The sequence below is a fragment of the Colias croceus genome, chromosome 16 (genome assembly GCF_905220415.1).
Source record: "Colias croceus chromosome 16, ilColCroc2.1".
Lineage (NCBI taxonomy): Eukaryota > Metazoa > Arthropoda > Insecta > Lepidoptera > Pieridae > Colias > Colias croceus.
The window spans coordinates 935,038-953,469 of record NC_059552.1 but is presented as its reverse complement, the minus strand read 5'-3'; the positions used below and the strand labels follow the sequence as shown (position 1 = coordinate 953,469).

Genomic DNA, 18,432 nt, shown 5'->3' with positions numbered 1-18,432 from the left:
ATATTTGTGTTATTTGTAACCACGGATCACCGTTAATTAATTATGGTGATATTATCCAATAATAATCTATACTAATATTATAAAGCTGAAGAGTTTGTTTGTTGGTTCGAGCGCGCTAATCTCGGGAACTACGGTCCGATTTGAAAAATTCTTTCGGTGTTAGATAGCCCATTTATCGAGGAAGGTAGGATAGTATAGGCTATGTATCATCACGCTACAACGAACAGGAGAGGAGCCACAGGGGTGAAACCGCGCGGAGCAGCTAGTAATTAATACTTAGAATTAATATGATCAATAAGTTTACACTGAATCATTGCGCTAAACTTGAACTTATTACAATAGTATTTATAGTATTCATTTCAACCTTTAATTATTGCGTAGTGACACTCTTTGTTTATAAACCACTATAACAAGAACCACAATTGACTGCATTATTTGGTGCGTTTCCTTATCGCGGAGGTCTATAAAAAGTGGTGATTGGTGATATTCCAGGTGACGTCATGATTGCCATGCATATTTCAACCTTATGTACTGACAATTGGATAGATTTTTACTCGTGCAATAATTACGATAAGCGGGTATATTTGATTACAAACACATTACTATCTAGTCAACGAGTATTCGTTAAAGACGTAGCACAAACTTTGTACGGTCCCTCTGCACGTGTGTTTTGATTGTGATAAACAAATACTGATAAGAATTTAACCGAACGCTGGCAACGGAAACTATAAATGAAATAATAGTGCCTTATTTTGTGGAAGCTGTGTGACTGCTGCGAAGATGGATCTCGCGAACGCGAAGGCGATATCTATGCTGGCCTTAGGGCTGGGTAGTTTTATAGCTGGTATGGCACCAGCTTGTATTTCTGAAAGAGCGAGGCAAAGACATCCACTGCTTATATCCTGCCTTCTCTGCTTTGGAGGTGGAGTACTTCTATCCACTTCTTTAGTCCATATGTTACCAGAGGCTAGAGAGAAGTTACCAAGCTTTACAGAACTGTATTTCTGCGCGGGATTCTTCATAGTTTATCTCGTAGATGAATTGGTGCATTTCTTCTATGGGTCGCACGGGAGTGGCCATGAGAGACGCAGGGGTTATACGGAGGAGACCAGTCTGCTACGACCAGATTTAAGAGATGGAGAGATGCGTGAACGATGCTGTGGGGACGCTGATAACCCTAGGATGTGTCACGTCAGTCATACGGAACCCTGTAATAAGAGTTCTTCTGGTGTGATTGGGTTGTTATGTGCGCTATTTGTTCATAGCTTTTTGGAAGGTTTGGCTATTGGATTGCAAGAATCGGCTTCTCAGGTTAGTTCGTTAAAATATTATTCTATTTCATCTGCATTTTAATCTATACATATAATAAATCTGTAGAAGGGTCAATTCTGTACATTGAAAATATTGAAAAAATAAATAGCAGGGGGTGTTACTGAATCGATACCAAACACAAATATGTGATTAAAAAAATTTTTGTCTGTCTGTCTGTCTGTCTGTCTGTATGTTCAGGCATCACGTGAAAAGTAACGGTTCGATTTCGATGAAACTTGGTATAATTATACCTTATTATCCTGGGCATAAAATAGGATACTATTTATCCCGAAAAAATACGTAGAAAAAAATAAATCTTAATTTTTCCGCGCGGACGGAGTCGCGGGCGGAAGCTAGTAGGTAATAATTACGAAAGTGAAAAGTTTTAAGAGGTATTAGTTAAGATAAGGTAAGTAAGGTCCAAATTAGTGTTTGCGTAAATTAAGATAGTCGATAGTAATAATTTATCATTGAACAAATAAATGTATAGTTTATGCCAAACAAAAATCATCAGAAATTATAAATGTGCACCTATCTATATTAATATGCTTGCTATTACATAATTAGTTTATCTACCAGACACATGTGTAGACTAGAATTTAAATTCAGTAGGTATTTAATCTTCTGCTTCATTACTACTGTGATAAGAATACAGAAATGCTGTATTCTAAAAGATAGAGATTAGAGCACGTAGGTATATACGTGCTCTTAATGTTCTGTGTTCTGTTGTTCCGTTCAGGTTAATTAATTATCTTATGAGTTATGACCTAGAAAGTTTTTGGTCCAATGGTCTCTCTTTTGTTTTGTAAATTATGCATAATTATTATAGGTAGGTATTAAACTTTGGAATACGTAGAAGAATATGTATAGGTACCATCTGTGATGTCAGGAAGTGGGAGTACCTAAACCCTGCTTCGTTTCCATGCCATAATCATTCCTAGAAACTTGACTACTTATGTGCCATCGGATAAAAAAAGAGTGTGTGTACTTATGTACACGCGAGAAGTTATACTTCTTTGGCGTATGGAAAAAATACTAGAATATACAACTTGAACATAGTTATCAATTTTCATACCACTTGGAACTAACTTCATGCTGTTAAATTTAGGTGTCGGTGTGCGCGCGCATCGTAAAAATTCACTCTCATCATTTTTCTCCATCGCGCCAAAAGAAGTATAACTTCAAAAATATTCATGATGAAATTCATGCACATCAAATACTCTAGGTACAACATTAACTCATTGAGCCCCAAGCGGCCCGATCGGTCCTCGACACAATAGATTTTCTATTGTGTCTGTGATTCCGGTGGCTGAGTTATAATATGTGGTCGTTATAAATTTTTTTCTAACATGTTACCACTACCTATAATCTTATTCTTCCAAGTACACAATATATCATAGTAGGTACATACACACCATAAAGGATCGAATCTTAAACCATTACCGTTATCATAAAATATAAACTCTAACGCGACCGTTATATCGCTAATCAAATTAAATTAAACAATCAAGGAAAAGTACCATATCTAAGTATAAGTATATAATATACAACAGAATAATCCTATCTGCCCCATTTAGATAAGGACTTGTTATTATTTAAAATACGACAATATGACTGTTTACATTTCTATTTATAATTTAAAAAGTAAAAGTGAAGTACACTTCAACAACTTTAAGAACAGTTGTTTTTTTTTTACTCTTTACAAAGAGTTGTTTTTTTTTACTCTTTACAAAGAGTAAAAAAAAACAACTGTTCGTTTACGTAAATTGAACAAAAAAAAAAAATAAAAAAAAATCGATCGTTTTTGAATACTTTGACTTTATTAAATGACCTTCTCTGGATAAGACGTAGGTAATTAAAAAAAAAGTAACATATAATTTTCAATTCACTACACATAGCACAGAACATATAAATTTTATATATTCTGTGACACATAGTATAAAACAAAGTCGCTTTCTATGTCGCCCTATGTCCCTTTCTATGCATGTTTAAAACTACGCAACGGATTTTGATGCGGTTTTTTTAAATAGATAGAGTGATTCAAGGGGAAGGTCTTAGTATATAATTTATTAGGCTTTAGACAAAGCGGGCGAAGCCGCGGGCGGTAAGCTAGTAACATAATATAAAGTTATTTGTAAGTATTAATATGTTAGTTTTAAACATTTTATGAACTGAATTTCATTCTAAAACGAAACAGGGAAAATCGAAACCACAGAAAAGCCAGTAAACCAATTATGAAAACTTTATAATAATTTATGTACCTATTAATATTGTGAAATACACTGTATTGTAATAAGTTGCGTTTTGATTGCATCATTACAAGGTTTACAATAAAAACAATTGTTTAAATGTCATACAGATTGCCGTTATGTACTTATTTTGTTTTCGTTGTTTTTTATACTTTTTTAATGTACACACACAAGTACAGTAGGTACGTACGTAGGTATGTTAATATTTTTTTTCATTTTAATTCCTTGCGCACTTTTACTTTGAAAAAATAAAATTATGCAAAGATACGTACCTATCAAGTTATTTCCATTTATATTTTTTTCATTTGATACCCGATAGCAAATCAATGAACAAATCTGGAATAATGAGTATGTATTATCCATGATGAAATATTAGTAGAAAACCTTACTCCTGAACATCGCAGGGTTTTTGACTTGTAGTACATTTAAAAGTTATTATTGCTACATATAACTCTACCACAGAATAATAACTAGTCTGTAGGTAACTAGCTAACTCTACCTATACCTTTGGAAATAAAATTTTCCAAATCATTTTATACATATAGTGACCTTTTGAAATAAGCTTTAATTATATTTATATATATTACAGGTCCTCCTTCTGCTTGCAGCTGTGGCAAGCCACAAATATGTAGTGGGCTTCTGCCTGGGCGCGGAACTGTGCGAAAGCGGGAACCGAATCTGCGCTCACATAGTGTGTGTGGTCCTGTTCAGTGGGGGCTCCGTGGGGGGGATAGGCTTGGGAGCTGCTCTGGACTCTATGAGTGTGCTGAGGGATTCCATTGCAGTGCCTATTATGCAGGTATTCACGGTTAAATGTCAATTATCTTGTACTAGCTTTCCACCCACATTTTCAAAGAAAAACCGCATAGTTCCCGTTGCCGTGGGATTTCCGGAATAAAACCTATCCTATGTGTTAATCCAAATTACGCTCTATGTGTGTGCTAAATTTCAGTGTAATCGGTTCAGTAATATTTGCGTGAAAGAGTAACAAACATACATACACAGTACACACACATCCATCCTCACAAACTTTCGCATTTATAATATTAGTACTTAGTAGGATAAGAAGGTTTGTCCAAAAGGAAAGTTATGAATGAGTTTGATAAGGCTAAGCTTTTTGCTGTTTTTTGTTCAGTGTTTGTACGCCTTATGCGTTTGACGATGGGTAGTCGACTTAATTAATTACAAATTTCATTTGAATTGATGTTATGGTTTAATTAATTATCTACACCAAAATTATTAGCATGGATGTGGTTTTAGTTAGCGATAACTTCGGGGATTTTCGGTATTGAACATCCTTCATAGTTTGTGGTCCATTATTGCATAATTATTATCGTTCAGTCTGGAGCTGTGAGTCAACCTAGCAATTACCTAGTTATTGATTAAACTCAAACTCAAACTCAAACATTCATTTATTCAATTAGACTACTATTTAGTAGCACTTTCGAATCGTCATTACATAATTATTTTAACATTTACCACCGATTCGGAAAGCAGTGATCTATGGAGAAGAATCGGCAAGAAACTCCATAGTTGCTCTTTTAAAATCATGTAAATATTACAATATATGAAACTTATATCTAACTACATAATATGAAAAATGAAAATGAAAAATGAAAATGAAAAATATATTTATTTTCATGCACACAGTTTACATATACAGAAAATGGATTAGTCCTCCTAGTAAGTTTACAAAAACCTGTGTCAGGAGGACCCGCTCTTCCTTAACTAATATTACAAATATAAAACGTGTGCAGATGTATGTCTGTGAGTGTGTGTGTGTGTGTGTGTGTGTGTGTGTGTGCGCGTGTGTGTGTGTGTGTGTCTATGTTTGGGTATGTTTGACCTATTAAAAATTATAAAATGTAGTGTAGAAGCGCCTCAGTATCCTCATAGGAAAGTGTTTTCAAATATTGAATAACCGTTTTTTTAAAATCACGATGATTAAGTCTATGTATATCTAAAATATTATTAAGACGATTATAGAGGTAGATGGACCTAGCTTTAAATTGGTGTTTAGCAAAAACTGTTTTAGTACATATGGCGTTAAAAACGTCTTTCTTTCTCCTTTTATTTTCAGTTAATTTGTCTAAAGGAGATATTTTACGAATTTTAGTAGTAACCGAAAAAATGTACAACTGTCTAACTGTTAGAACATCGCAGACTTTATATAGCTCCGAAGTTGAAAACCTTCGCGGTTTAAAGTGCATAATATATCATAATATGCCAATGAACTGTCTTGTGGTTTTTACGCGACAACCCTCCATGGGTTTTTATCGTCCATATATTCCTGAATATTGTAGTACGCTCTCTGAACTAATACATTTTTTTTAAATTTAGAACTACTAAACTCTTTAATATTGTGAGGAATTCTATTGTAAAAGCGTATACCTTGACCCATAAATGAATTTTTAACTTTAGCTAATCGGAAAAATGGCATTTCAATTCTATTCCTGTTCCTTGTGCCATAATCGTGTCTATCTCCTACTCTTGTGTGTAAGTCGGAGCTTTTGTGTACATGCAAAATATTATTAAATATATACTGTGATGGTACAGTAAGGATACCAGTATTCTTAAAATGATCTCTTAGTGAATCCCGAGCACGTAAATTATATATAGAGCGAATGGCTCTTTTCTGTAAGATAAATATAGTTTCTATATCTGCAGCCCTGCCCCACAGTAGAATTCCATAGGACATAATGCTATGAAAGTAGCTGAAATAAACCAGTCTAGCCGTATCTTCATCGGTGAGTTGCCTTATTTTTCGGACTGCATATGCAGCTGAACTGAGCTTACCTGCAGCGGTGTTGATATGGGCTCCCCACTGTAGTTTCTCGTCCAATGTTAACCCTAGAAATACAGTAGACTCAGTAGGATGCAATACCTCCCCGTTCAAGGTAATATCTCTGTTCAACTTTTTTACGTTAGGAAGTAAAAATTCAACACAAGTGGTTTTTTTGGCATTTAATAATAAATTATTGACATTAAACCATTCAGATATGTGTAAAAGAGCACTGTTCACTTCGTCAACATTTGGGTCATGCCTATCCACATTAAAAATTAATGAGGTATCATCTGCAAACAGAACTATTTCACACCTATCCTGCAAATAATAGGGAAGATCATTGATATATACCAAGAACAAGAAGGGACCTAAAATTGACCCCTGTGGAACACCAATGTTAATTGACGCACCGCTAGAACGTTCTCCATTAACAACTACAGTCTGTATCCTATCATGCAGGTATGACGCTATGAGGTTCTGTGCTTTTCCTTTAATTCCATAGTGATTAAGTTTACGTAACAAAGTACAATGTTCAACGCAGTCAAATGCCTTGGAGAGGTCACAAAATATCCCCAGAGCATTTTTTGAGTTTTCCCATGCTTTATATATATGTGTTAGAAGTGCAACCCCAGCATCTGTGGTTGAGCGCCCCTTTGTGAAACCAAACTGTTTGGTGTGCAGCAAATCATTAGATGCAAAATGACTACTCAGTTGGTTTAATATTAACTTCTCGAATACCTTACTTAATGTTGGTAAAATAGAGATAGGTCTATAATTGTTACAGTCTTCTTGATCGCCCTTCTTAAATAGAGGTATAACTTTACTAAGCTTTAGTAAATTAGGAAATGTACCATAGTCACAACACTTATTAAATATAAAAGCTAAATTTTTCGCAATATTTTCTATGATATTATTAACTAAATTTACGGACATTTCCCAAAGATCACAAGTATTTTTTAGATTAAGCGTCTTAAAGGCAGTAACAATATCACTAGCAGTTACGTGTCGTAATTCAAATAATGTACTGCACCCCGCAACATGGTCCCTCAAAAAGGTTTCTGCAAGTGCTGAAGACGAATTTAAACTATTAGTAATAGTAACAGGGACACTACTGAAGAATTCTTCAAAAGCAAGCGCAACATCAGCACTTTTGTCAATAACCCTGTCATTATTTACAAGTTTTATAGTATTACTTGATTTGCTTTTACCCATTTCACCATTAATAATAGACCAAACTGTTTTAACTTTATTATCCGATTCGCGTATTTTATCTCTGATATACAATCGCTTCGCAGTAAAACAAACAATTTTAAAAGTTTTTGAGTAATTTCTAACATAACTAAGAAAAGATGGGTCTTTATTATATTGCTTCATACCATATAGCTCATAAAGAACGATCCTACACCTATGTATGCTAGGTGTCGCCCATTTACTAAATGGTAAATCCTTGGTAATATTTAAAGATTTAACTTTAAATATTTTTTCAAATTCATTATGAACTAAATTGAAAAGATTTTTAAACATTTCACAAGGATTATTATTACAGGATTGATCATTCAGTACGGGCAGGTTTTTATTAATATTATCTCTAAATTTATTAATGCCTTTTTTACTTATAGGCCTAACATTAATTCTTTTAAATTCAGGTAAGCAATCCCATTCAAAAACTACTTTCTGGCCACAGTGATCCGAAGTGAGTGTATTGAGAATATTTTTCTCTAAACAGAAGCAGTCGCAGTATAGGTATATTATCAATACAGGTTGCAGAAGTAGGTGTAATTCGTGTGGGTTCATTAAAAAGTTTATACAGATTAAATGACTGAAACAAATTAACAATTCGTGTAGCCGTTTGTGTTTGTAAAAGTATATCAATATTAAAATCACCACATACTATAACTTTTTTTTACTCCTACTTAAACGCTTTAATATTTCTTCCATGACTGTCTCAAACATATTATAGTCACTGGAAGGGGGTCTATAAACGCAAACAATAATGTAACGCTCCAGTTCAACACAGGACAGTTCAATGGTCCGTTCTACAGAAAGACTAACAATGTCAGTTCGTTCTTTACATTTTACACTATTGTGTACAAAAATAAGAGAACCTCCATGAATAGCATATGTCCTGAAGTATATACTTTTTAATGTATAATTATCAATATTTATTACCAACTGACATTGTTTAAGCCAATGTTCTGTTACACAAAAAACCTTAATTCTATTATGATTTAAAAAATTATTGAATCAAAATCGTGTCGTTTTAAATTCCAACCGATTATCCAACTTTACTTTTCGGTAGTACATTCAAAAACTTGAATTTGTCTAATTTTGAATACCTACCTAGTAAAGGCTTCAAATTTGTACCAATGCGTATATCCTCGGGTAGGACTGATAGAAGATATTATCTGCAGTAGGTACTTACTAATATTTTAAAGCAGAAGAGTTTGTTTGTTTGTTTGAACGCGCTAATCTCAGGAACTACTGGTCTGATTTGAAAAATTCTTTCGGTTTTAGATAGCCCATTTATCTAGGAACGCTATAGGCTATATATCATCACGTTAAGACCAACAGGAGCGGAGAAATGCGGGTGAAACCGCGGGGCACAGCTAGTGCGTAATAAAAAGCAAATATCCACTACATTAATGCTTCAAAGTTGTACCAATGCGTATATCCTTGGGTAGGACGGTTAGAAGAAAATAAAATTACCTATATAACAACGATTATTGACGAAATTCCAGGCATTAGCAGCCGGTACACTACTATACGTGACCGTGAGTGAGGTCCTCCCGCGGGAGCGAGCGAGATGGCACGAGAGGAAGAGGTCAGCTGGGATGCTGCAGTTTATGGCTGTGGGCCTCGGCTTCGGGGTTATGTACCTGTCTACTGTGTACTTGGGTAAGATATTTAAATTATTTTATAATTTTACTAGCTTTCCGCCCGCGGCTTCACCCGCGTTTTTAAAGGAAACCCACATAGTTCCCGTTTCCGTGGGATTTCCGGGATAAAACCTATCCTATGTGTTAATTCAAGTTACCCTCTATATGTGTGCTAAATTTCATTGTAATCGGTACAGTAGTTTATGCGTGAAAACCATACATACATACAAACCTTACCCCTTTATAATATTAGTATAGAATATAATTTTATATAATCATGTAATTTTTGTTCACATCCAACGAAATACTTCATTGAACACCAAACTATTCAGAAATAATATAAATTTTTATAATATTTCAAATAAGTAAATGTAAAATGGGTAGGTAATTAAAGAATTTGATAATTAATTGTATACTCGAATAAAACCATTCATTCCCACCGAGATCGATGGCAGCACTCCACGATTTCCTGAAGATGGTCCAATAGTATCTTATTAATCTTTTGCTAACGACAAAATATTATGTTAGTTGTTGTAATGCACATGATCAATAATTTATGAGATTTTACTTTATATCATACATTTATTTCAACTTCGTAAATTGTGCATAAAGTGTACAAAAAAAGTCATAAAATTTATGCTTTATTTATGCTTTGTCATTACCTACAGGCCTAAGCAAACAGAGTAGCATTTTATCTAACTATGGGTTCGATTCCCGGTGGGTGAAAGAACTTTAAGGCAGTTGCAGTTTAACCTTCTGATAAGAGAAATTTAATACGTTGATAACTCGACTTTTAATCTATAAGAATAAATAAATTCGAAGTGTTTGACTATCAACATATTATGTATGTTTATTGTGATATTATTTAAAAAATATGCCTAATCGCAGGAAATGTCGTCTCTCAATGAAATTATTAATAATATATTGTAATTAATATTTTGAAGTTTTAAGACCATTTTAACAAAATCAGTTCAGTCGTTCGCGAGGAATGCTATTATCAACAGAGCTAATAACATCTATATTAAGTTTTATTTATGCCATTTTTTTACTTTCAGACCATGATGCAGCTTGAACAACGAAGTTCACGATTAAGAAGTGTACGTAGGTAGTAAATGACTAACATTCGAATTTATTTTTTACTTTGTAGGTATAATATGTATTTCTATAATAATAATAGGATTAATTGCGACATGATTTATAATGCATTTTGACATTTTATAATAATATTAAGTTTGACAGTATTCAATAAAACAATTCTACAATTTCATATTTTATTTCATTTAATTTCCGTTTCATTTAACAATTATATTTCAGATGATTTTGTCAATAAGTAACAGATTGTATCCAACTCATATTTTTATTTGAAAATAACGTACGTTATATATTTTTAGTTCACCGTTTAGTAATTAATGAAATACTTCATCATGATATGAGTAGGATTTCGTAAGTACAGTCATTAAATTCAACAAGAGATAATACTATTTTTAAAAGTTTACATTTATAACATTTTATAAAATAATTGACTTACATTTTGTAAAAATTACATGGCACTGTTACGTGATGTTGCTAGTAATAAAAAGTATTGTTGTTAGAGGCGCCATCTATATACACTGTTAGAACTATAGTTACGTCTACTCGCTGATAGATGGCGTTATTACAAATACTATTTACTATTGATAATTTCGAGTTTAATTCTAAATGCACAAAAATAATCTCAGTCCACAATACTATTGCTTTATTATAATATTATATACATATATGGAAGCCATTTTTACACAGTTAAACATCGCGAATGTCGGAATACCTCGTATTACACAATATAAATAAATGTATCAATCCTTAATCTAATTTAAATACAATAAAAGTATTACAAAATAGAAAATAATACAGATCTTTGACTGGACGCACTTAATCTACGCGGGAAGTACAACGATGTTTCATACGAAATGTTACTTTTAATAAATATTCTTAAAATTTTAAGAGAGCATTACAAAAAGTGGAAAGAAGTTGCTTCACTATGAATATATTCGTAATTTTCATTCTTTCTTTTGATTATACTTTAAAGTACTGCTTGTTTGTTTTATAAAGTATCTCATATTAAAATCCTCATAAAACTTTGCGCCTGATAATTTTTACGAGCACATTTCTCAATATTCCAATTAAAAGTAAACAATACAGATTAAAAAAAAAGTTTATACAATTAATAATAAAGTGTAAAAGTAGCAAATTACGTATTTCGATATATTAAGGCACAAAGATAAGGCACTCATTCCACAATTATATTACAAATTCCACGAGACTACAACGAAAAGCGTAATTAAATAGACGATTCATAATAAATACATAGAATAATACGTGTACCGATTGTAGAAACAACCAAGCTTACATCTGACTTGATAGAATCGGTAACATGATTTCGCTGACGTGCCGGAGCGTCTGAGCCTTATTACTCACTATTTAATATTCCAACATATTATAACATTATTTGAACAATAGCAAAAATATAACAAAACTAGCTTTTTTTAGACAAGGGTTTAGTTTCATACTGTTTACAACAATGCGTGCATGCGTGTTTTGACGAAGAACCAAACACTCCGGCACGCCACCTCACTTAAATCTATCGGGAATACCGCAATTTGTTCAAAGTCCACTGGTAAGCACATAGCACTCACAAATCAAGTGTCATCGTCCTCTTCCAGGCGTCTGTTTTTCTTCCTCTGCCGGTGCCTCTCGAGGCGTTTTCTATGCGCGCTCTTGCGTTTAGGCGGGGTTATTTGGCACTCGCAACCGGCCCTAACTGTAACGTAGTCCATGGACCATCCGCCGGACCCGGGGACGGAGAAGTGTCCTTCTGGCCGGTGTCTCTGCGGCATTTCTGTGGCGGAAGAGTACCGGACTAGTGCGTAGGAGTACGAGTACTTCTGTACACACCTCGACTGGTTGTAGAGCCTGGCGTCAACGAAGCGGCAGGGCTTGTCGACGACGTCGGGAGCGCAGGAGAGCTCGTACAGCCGCTGCTTGTTCTCACCGTCCTCGTACAGCTCGACGTAGAGGCCTGTGGGGGTTCTGCCGCCTTTCTTGGCGACCATCTCGAGTACGGACGGGCAGCACTCGACGACGTCGCGCTGGGAGCCCTCCCGCCGCAGGATCGACTGCATCTCGCGCCAGTGCGACCGCTTCCACGCTGCTGTGGCGTCCATTTCTTCGTCCGTCCTGGAATATTAGAGTCGACTTGTGAATTTTTTACTCTTGTATATGCAATTGTTTACTCTTCTTTGTCAAGGATGTTAAACGCGAGAAGGTATCAAGAAAAAGTCCTTATTTATTATTAAAACTAGACAAAGCAAATTTCTCCTCACACTATTTATTTGAAATAGCGAAATTTGAAATCCGTAATACTGAGTAATATAATTGGCCAATACAAGATACAACACTAACATGAGGCGGTGCGCGTGGTGCGGCTGCGGCGCGCGGCGCACGCGGCTCGCGTTGCCCACCACGTCGCCTGCGCCCGCCACTGCTCCACACAGCACCTGGAAATAATACAAAATTATGTAAGAACATTGTACGTGCATCCCACGACTTTGTACGTGCATCCCCATTTTTCCCTTTTCCTGCAAGAATTTCGGGAAATCCTTTCTTAGGGGACGCCTACGTATGACATCTACCTGCATGCCATATTTCAGCCCGATACGTCCAGTGGTTTGGGCTGCACGTTGATAGATCACTATGTATATCAGTCACCTTTGAGTTTTATATACGTATATAGATGGTGAGTAATTTGTATGTGTGGTATTATCTGTTTGATGTATGCCGAGTTGTGTGTGGGAAACTCATTGATTTTTATAAGATATCATGGTATTTTTGTCTACCAATGTCTGTTGTTTAAATGATTGAACATGATGATGAGCGTTCAAACTTTCCTATCAAGTAGGCTATTGTAACAGCCTTTAAGAAGCTGTGAACACGAGCTGTCCTGTTTTTTTATCAACTAGGTTGTAATATTATGATGGGAAGCTTATAAGTATATGTTATAGGTATTATCTCCAAAGTAAAACTGCGTTAGAATAAATTTAGGCTGTATCAATTTAATAAGGTTATAATTACAGTTAAGAGCACAATTTAGCTCTACATACAGAAAGGAATTAACAGATATAACCAACATGGCCTAGTATTAATTTTCAAAATACCGAAAATATCCAGAATGACGAATATATCGATTATTTTAAACACAACTATCTAATCTTAAATATTTATAAAATAATTATCTCTTCATTGGTGGCTCTTAACGCGCAATTTCTCGATAATTACCAAACATAATATATCAAAATATTACTATCTATTTAAATTTGATTTATGTTTAAGTATGTCTAGTAAATTGATAATTATTCTAATATTTTGTAATTTATGAATTCGTAATATCATCTTAATGCGACCTTTGAGAGTTATTACTCCATCTAATCTGTAATTTAAGCTTAAGATGTCTTAGTATAGATGCTATTAACATGTACTAAATTATAATAATGCTAAATGATAAACCTAAAATGAATAATAATAATTATTGTAAACGCAAAATTTATTGATACACAAGTATTAACAGAATTTTACGAAATAATTTAAGTTATTCAAGTTCCTATAAAAACACATGTAAGCTTATGTATGATGGTTGATAAACTCAATAAAGACCAAAATCACTACATAGTATAAAACAAAGTCGCTTTCTCTGTCCCTATGTCCCTTTGTATGCTTAAATCTTTAAAACTACGGACTAACGGAACGGATTTTGATGCGGTTTTTTTAATAGATAGAGTGATTCAAGAGGAAGGTTTTAGTATATAATTTATTAGGTTTTAGACAAAGTGGGCGAAGCCGCGGGTGGTATGCTAGTGTACAATAATATATTAATTAGCCTAACTGACGTAGGATGCACGAGGCACGTAACCTAAAAAGATAATTTTTAAACTCTTGATCCTTGTAAAGAATAAAAATTTCACAAATAAAAAGCTTTTCAGTGTCGCAACAGATTTCTAGCTACACTTGCGCAATTCCAATTTCTAGTTTGCGCAAGTAAATCGAAACGGGAATAATACCTTGTAATAATAAATAGTTGGAAGTGTTTTAGCTCTATTGTGTCCAATCGCTCATGAATCAGGATTTATGAAAATATAAACAGTTGCATAGAAATTTCGATGTAATAACAGTAAAATATTGACTTGTAGCAATAGCTGATATGTCGATTTCTGAAACAGTACATTTCCAAACTTGTTAAATGTTTACAAATTGACGGGTTCTTGCTTTCTGACTACATAATATATTCTTAGAAGCTCGAAAGTGAAAAACCACCTTTCTGATCTGACTTTACAAGTACATATTTGACACGTTTTTTTTATAATTCTATACTAAACCTATTTGTTTATCCTAAATGGTTTTTGCACGTTGTTATTTGTTTGGGGCATAAAATAAAGCTGTGATCAGCAGAAGCAGCAGATCTTCTTAGTCACGTCACACGTGGTTTATCCCAAGGGATATGACATTCTGAATACCAATGGATTGTACATCGCCGTCCCCGGAGAATAAAATGATAACAGCAAAAACACAACTTTTCAGGAGAAATAAAAAACCGATAATTGTCTATAACTCGCAAAGCAATAGACGTAGAGATATAAAAAAAGGCTCAGTGGTAGCTAATTTTTTAACCTTTTATTATGTTTCAAAATATTTTTAATAACTTTAAGAGAACTGAAGATAATTAAAATTTAAAAAGTTAGTAGCATTTGACTGAAATGTAAATTTACTAATACACACTTATCATTTTATTCTCGTTTATATTGGACATATGCATTAATGGATAATATCCAATGAACTTTTATTCTGGGTTTTTTTTAAACAATATTAGAGTAATCAACTATTATTACATAAAAAATGAAGACACTAAAAAATAATTAAAATCAGTCTTCCTGATCTACATCGTGATCATAATGTACATGATCATACGAATGGCGCCAAAACATATTTTTACGAGAATAAAATGATAATAGGCGTTCGTCATTATTTCGCCGTTTCTTTTTTCCGAGAATATTATTGTAAAAGTTATTACCACATAAAGAGTGAAGAAACTTTTTCACTATCATATACTATCTTTTTTTTCTAGTACGAATATGTTCTGGGAAAAAGCAGTGAATACAATTGTAATATCCTATAACTTTGTGGATAACAGGAGAAAAAATACAAAAAAAATTGTATAGATGTATTAAGCTACGTAGGCTTCAAATATCGCATAACAATAAAACTATGGTAATGGCGATTATCATTTTATTCTCCGGGGACGGCGACATGTGTTTGGGCATATATTATGTGTATTGTGTATGTAATCTTATATATTATATTGTTAATTAATTCCTAGAGTATTATTAAATATTTTAACATCTAGCCAAAATTCTTAACACAAATATTTACTATTGGCCCTGGCAAATACAGAACAAAATAGCAAATCAAAGTACATATCTTTACCGAAATTTACGATGCCTCTGTACACTGGTCGGAAATATTTAGCCAAGTGAATTATTTGATTTCGTTGTATCATGGTTTACTAAATAACTAGATAGTATCGTAGGATTGAGTTATTCAGGGACGTTTATGTCCAATTGTTATAGTTTATAGGAACAAATTAATATGCATTGTTATGGCTTTGCTATCTGTACTTCTGAATTAAGAAATCTATAACATTTGTAGAACAATATTTGTAATTTATTAGAGGAAATTATTGAAATGAAACTTCTTTAGGCGCGTTGAGGTCGCGTTATGGCAAAACCGACCTCATGGAGCAAGACGACCGCGACGATTTGATGAAGATGCCAATCTTTGAATCTTGCCAAAGAAGTTTCACTTCTGACACGTGTTCTTCTTCTTTTGCACACTTATTTTTTTTAAATTCAACTTATTTATTTCACAATAAGTTTTAAATAAGTTTCAGATTGCAATACTTCTAAAGTAAGTTGAAATGCTTGTCAGGTAGTTTTAGATTATTATTATTGGTTTCACTGTGAAAACTAGTCTCTTGTTAGGAAGTATAATTTTAGGAATGTTATGGCCTATTTGTTTACTAGAACATTGATCAAGAACAATTAAAGGAAACAATACAAGTGCAATTTAACCTAATTTATGTAGTTTCTACAAGTGAGAATTTAAATGACACCATGTTCAGGAATTTAGACTGTGATAGAAGAAATAACTCATACATAGGTACGAACTATGTATAACTATCTATATAGAGGTATACTATACTAATCATATAACTTTTTTGGTAGAAATATAATAATAATATAAATAGTATGTCATCATCCTCCACAGCCCATATACGTTCCCACAGTAAGTGCAGCACTTCCTATGAGGGTACAGGCCATCATCCACCACTGGCCAAGTGCGGGTTGGCAGATGTCACATGTCGAGCTTTTGATTCTTCGACATGTCAGTTTCTGATGTTTTCCTTCACCGTTCGAGCAGTGGTGACGTTATCGACATGAATTGCAAATTGATTTATTGAAAAATCAATTTATTTCCTGTACGCTCACGTCTCTATCCCCTGGATTAACAATTTGAAATACTGCGTTAAAATAGTATGTACTTACTTATAATTTAATAAAAACATATCAGCCATTAATCACAGTTGAAAAAAGCATTTGCCGACAATTTTAAAATGTCTACGACCTCTCTATAATTGATATTGTTTTTCTTAATGATATATTTGTCCATTCGACCCCATTTGAATAGATTAGTGACCTTAAAAGTCTATTGGAAGAAATAGGTGCATATGTCTTATATTATAAAAAATCAATGTCATATTAAAGTTAGTGTAAATGTTCCATTGAAATTGCTACGACATTAAAAAAAATGACCTTTTCAATGTTATATTGGAGTGCAGGAAAGCTTTATCTTACGTCATAGTTTTATTTTTTTTGCTTTTGAGTAGTAAAGAAGTAGTGTTAGGCAAAAATTTATCGTGGCTATTATTCTCACGCGCACAGAATGAGTATAAACATATGGAAATAAAAAATGGCTTCATTTCATAGAAAGCACATAAATAACTATTATAATGAGCTTTTACTAATGGATCTAAATATAGATATTACATTAAAACTGATACTATATATTCAGAAGAATTCTTTAAATTCTGTCGATAAGAACATGTTTAGCAACTGGTATAAACCTAATTTATTATTAATTAGACGATAATTTAATCTGTCCCAAAACTTAGGCTTGGTAATAAAGATCGGCCGTAAAACTATGATTGATTAAGATATAAAACTTCTATTGGTTATAAAGTAGATAATAAAAAGCGTAATTCACTTCGTTACAATGTTGTAAATAATAATATTTATTTTCGGATTTTTGATATAATTTTTTGACACTTCGTATTTCTTATCTGTATTAAAATTTAATACTAAACATAGTAGTTTAAAAATTGAGATACACAATAGTAAAGGAGATAAGTAAGGAATCTAAAGTAGAGTTTATAACGAAATAACATAATAATAAAAATTAAGGACATTAATTCTAAGCAATGATTTTTAAACAATCAAATTGTATGGTACATTTACCATTGTTCAACAACATAGTGTGACAGAATATTGGTTAATTAATGAAATGATGCAATATTTTCTTTAACGCAATATTGCGATGGTATCTAAATATAGTTTTTACTAATTTGGAGACAATTTACTATCTCTATCATCCATATAACATCCTTTATGAATTGAATAATTTGTAGATCAATTTAGCAAATATTTACTAATGAGACGGAAACTTAGAAATCGCATTAACATAATGAAGATGTTATTTAGCATTTCGCTCGATATTTCGACCATAGTATAAAGAGACAAGTAGGCCGACTCCCGGCGTTTAGAGGTACGGTGCCTAACTCGTGAGGCGCAGGGTTGTCACTTGTCACGTTGATATTTTAATAATTGTATAAATAAACACCGACCGCTCACAGCACTGGCCCTCATGAGAACGGTCCATGAGAAGGAATCTGGGGCAATATTATGATCCCTTATTTCCAGACAGTTTAGGCCCTGAATTGAACTGACTGGCAAATTCATATTATGATCGCAATCACCAACCCTATAATTTGCGATCATAATATGAATTTTCCAGGTTTTTCCGTATGAGCGGCGCTGCGTGCATACATACATACAGCGCGATGTAGGTACCT

The 18,432-nt window shown here is 33.5% G+C and overlaps 2 protein-coding genes across 2 annotated transcripts in view; one reads left to right on the top strand and one right to left on the bottom strand.

Annotated features, from left to right (window-relative positions):
- Positions 1-607: 607 nt before the first annotated feature.
- On the top strand, positions 608-10,488 carry LOC123698428 (zinc transporter ZIP1). The gene is made up of 4 exons (XM_045645046.1): positions 608-1,311; positions 4,150-4,359; positions 9,084-9,240; positions 10,277-10,488. Exons 1-4 carry the CDS (start codon positions 781-783, stop codon positions 10,291-10,293), a joined length of 915 nt encoding a protein of 304 aa, XP_045501002.1. The 5' UTR covers positions 608-780; the 3' UTR covers positions 10,294-10,488.
- LOC123698431 overlaps positions 10,479-18,432 on the bottom strand; it is a 27,040-nt gene continuing 19,086 nt past the window's right edge. The window contains exons 2-3 of the mRNA XM_045645048.1: positions 12,660-12,754; positions 10,479-12,434 (exon numbers count right to left, since the gene is read on the bottom strand). Coding sequence (XP_045501004.1) covers positions 11,897-12,434; positions 12,660-12,754 — 633 coding nt within the window. The 3' untranslated portion in view covers positions 10,479-11,896. The remainder of the gene's footprint in view (positions 12,435-12,659; positions 12,755-18,432) is intronic.

Coding starts and splice junctions, on each gene's coding strand:
- LOC123698428 (XM_045645046.1), top strand. CDS start 781: ATGGATCTCGCGAACGCGAAGGCGATATCTATGCTGGCCTTAGGGCTG. Junction 1,312..4,149: donor TGCAAGAATCGGCTTCTCAG/GTTAGTTCGTTA, acceptor TATATATTACAG/GTCCTCCTTCTGCTTGCAGC. Junction 4,360..9,083: donor TTGCAGTGCCTATTATGCAG/GTATTCACGGTT, acceptor ACGAAATTCCAG/GCATTAGCAGCCGGTACACT.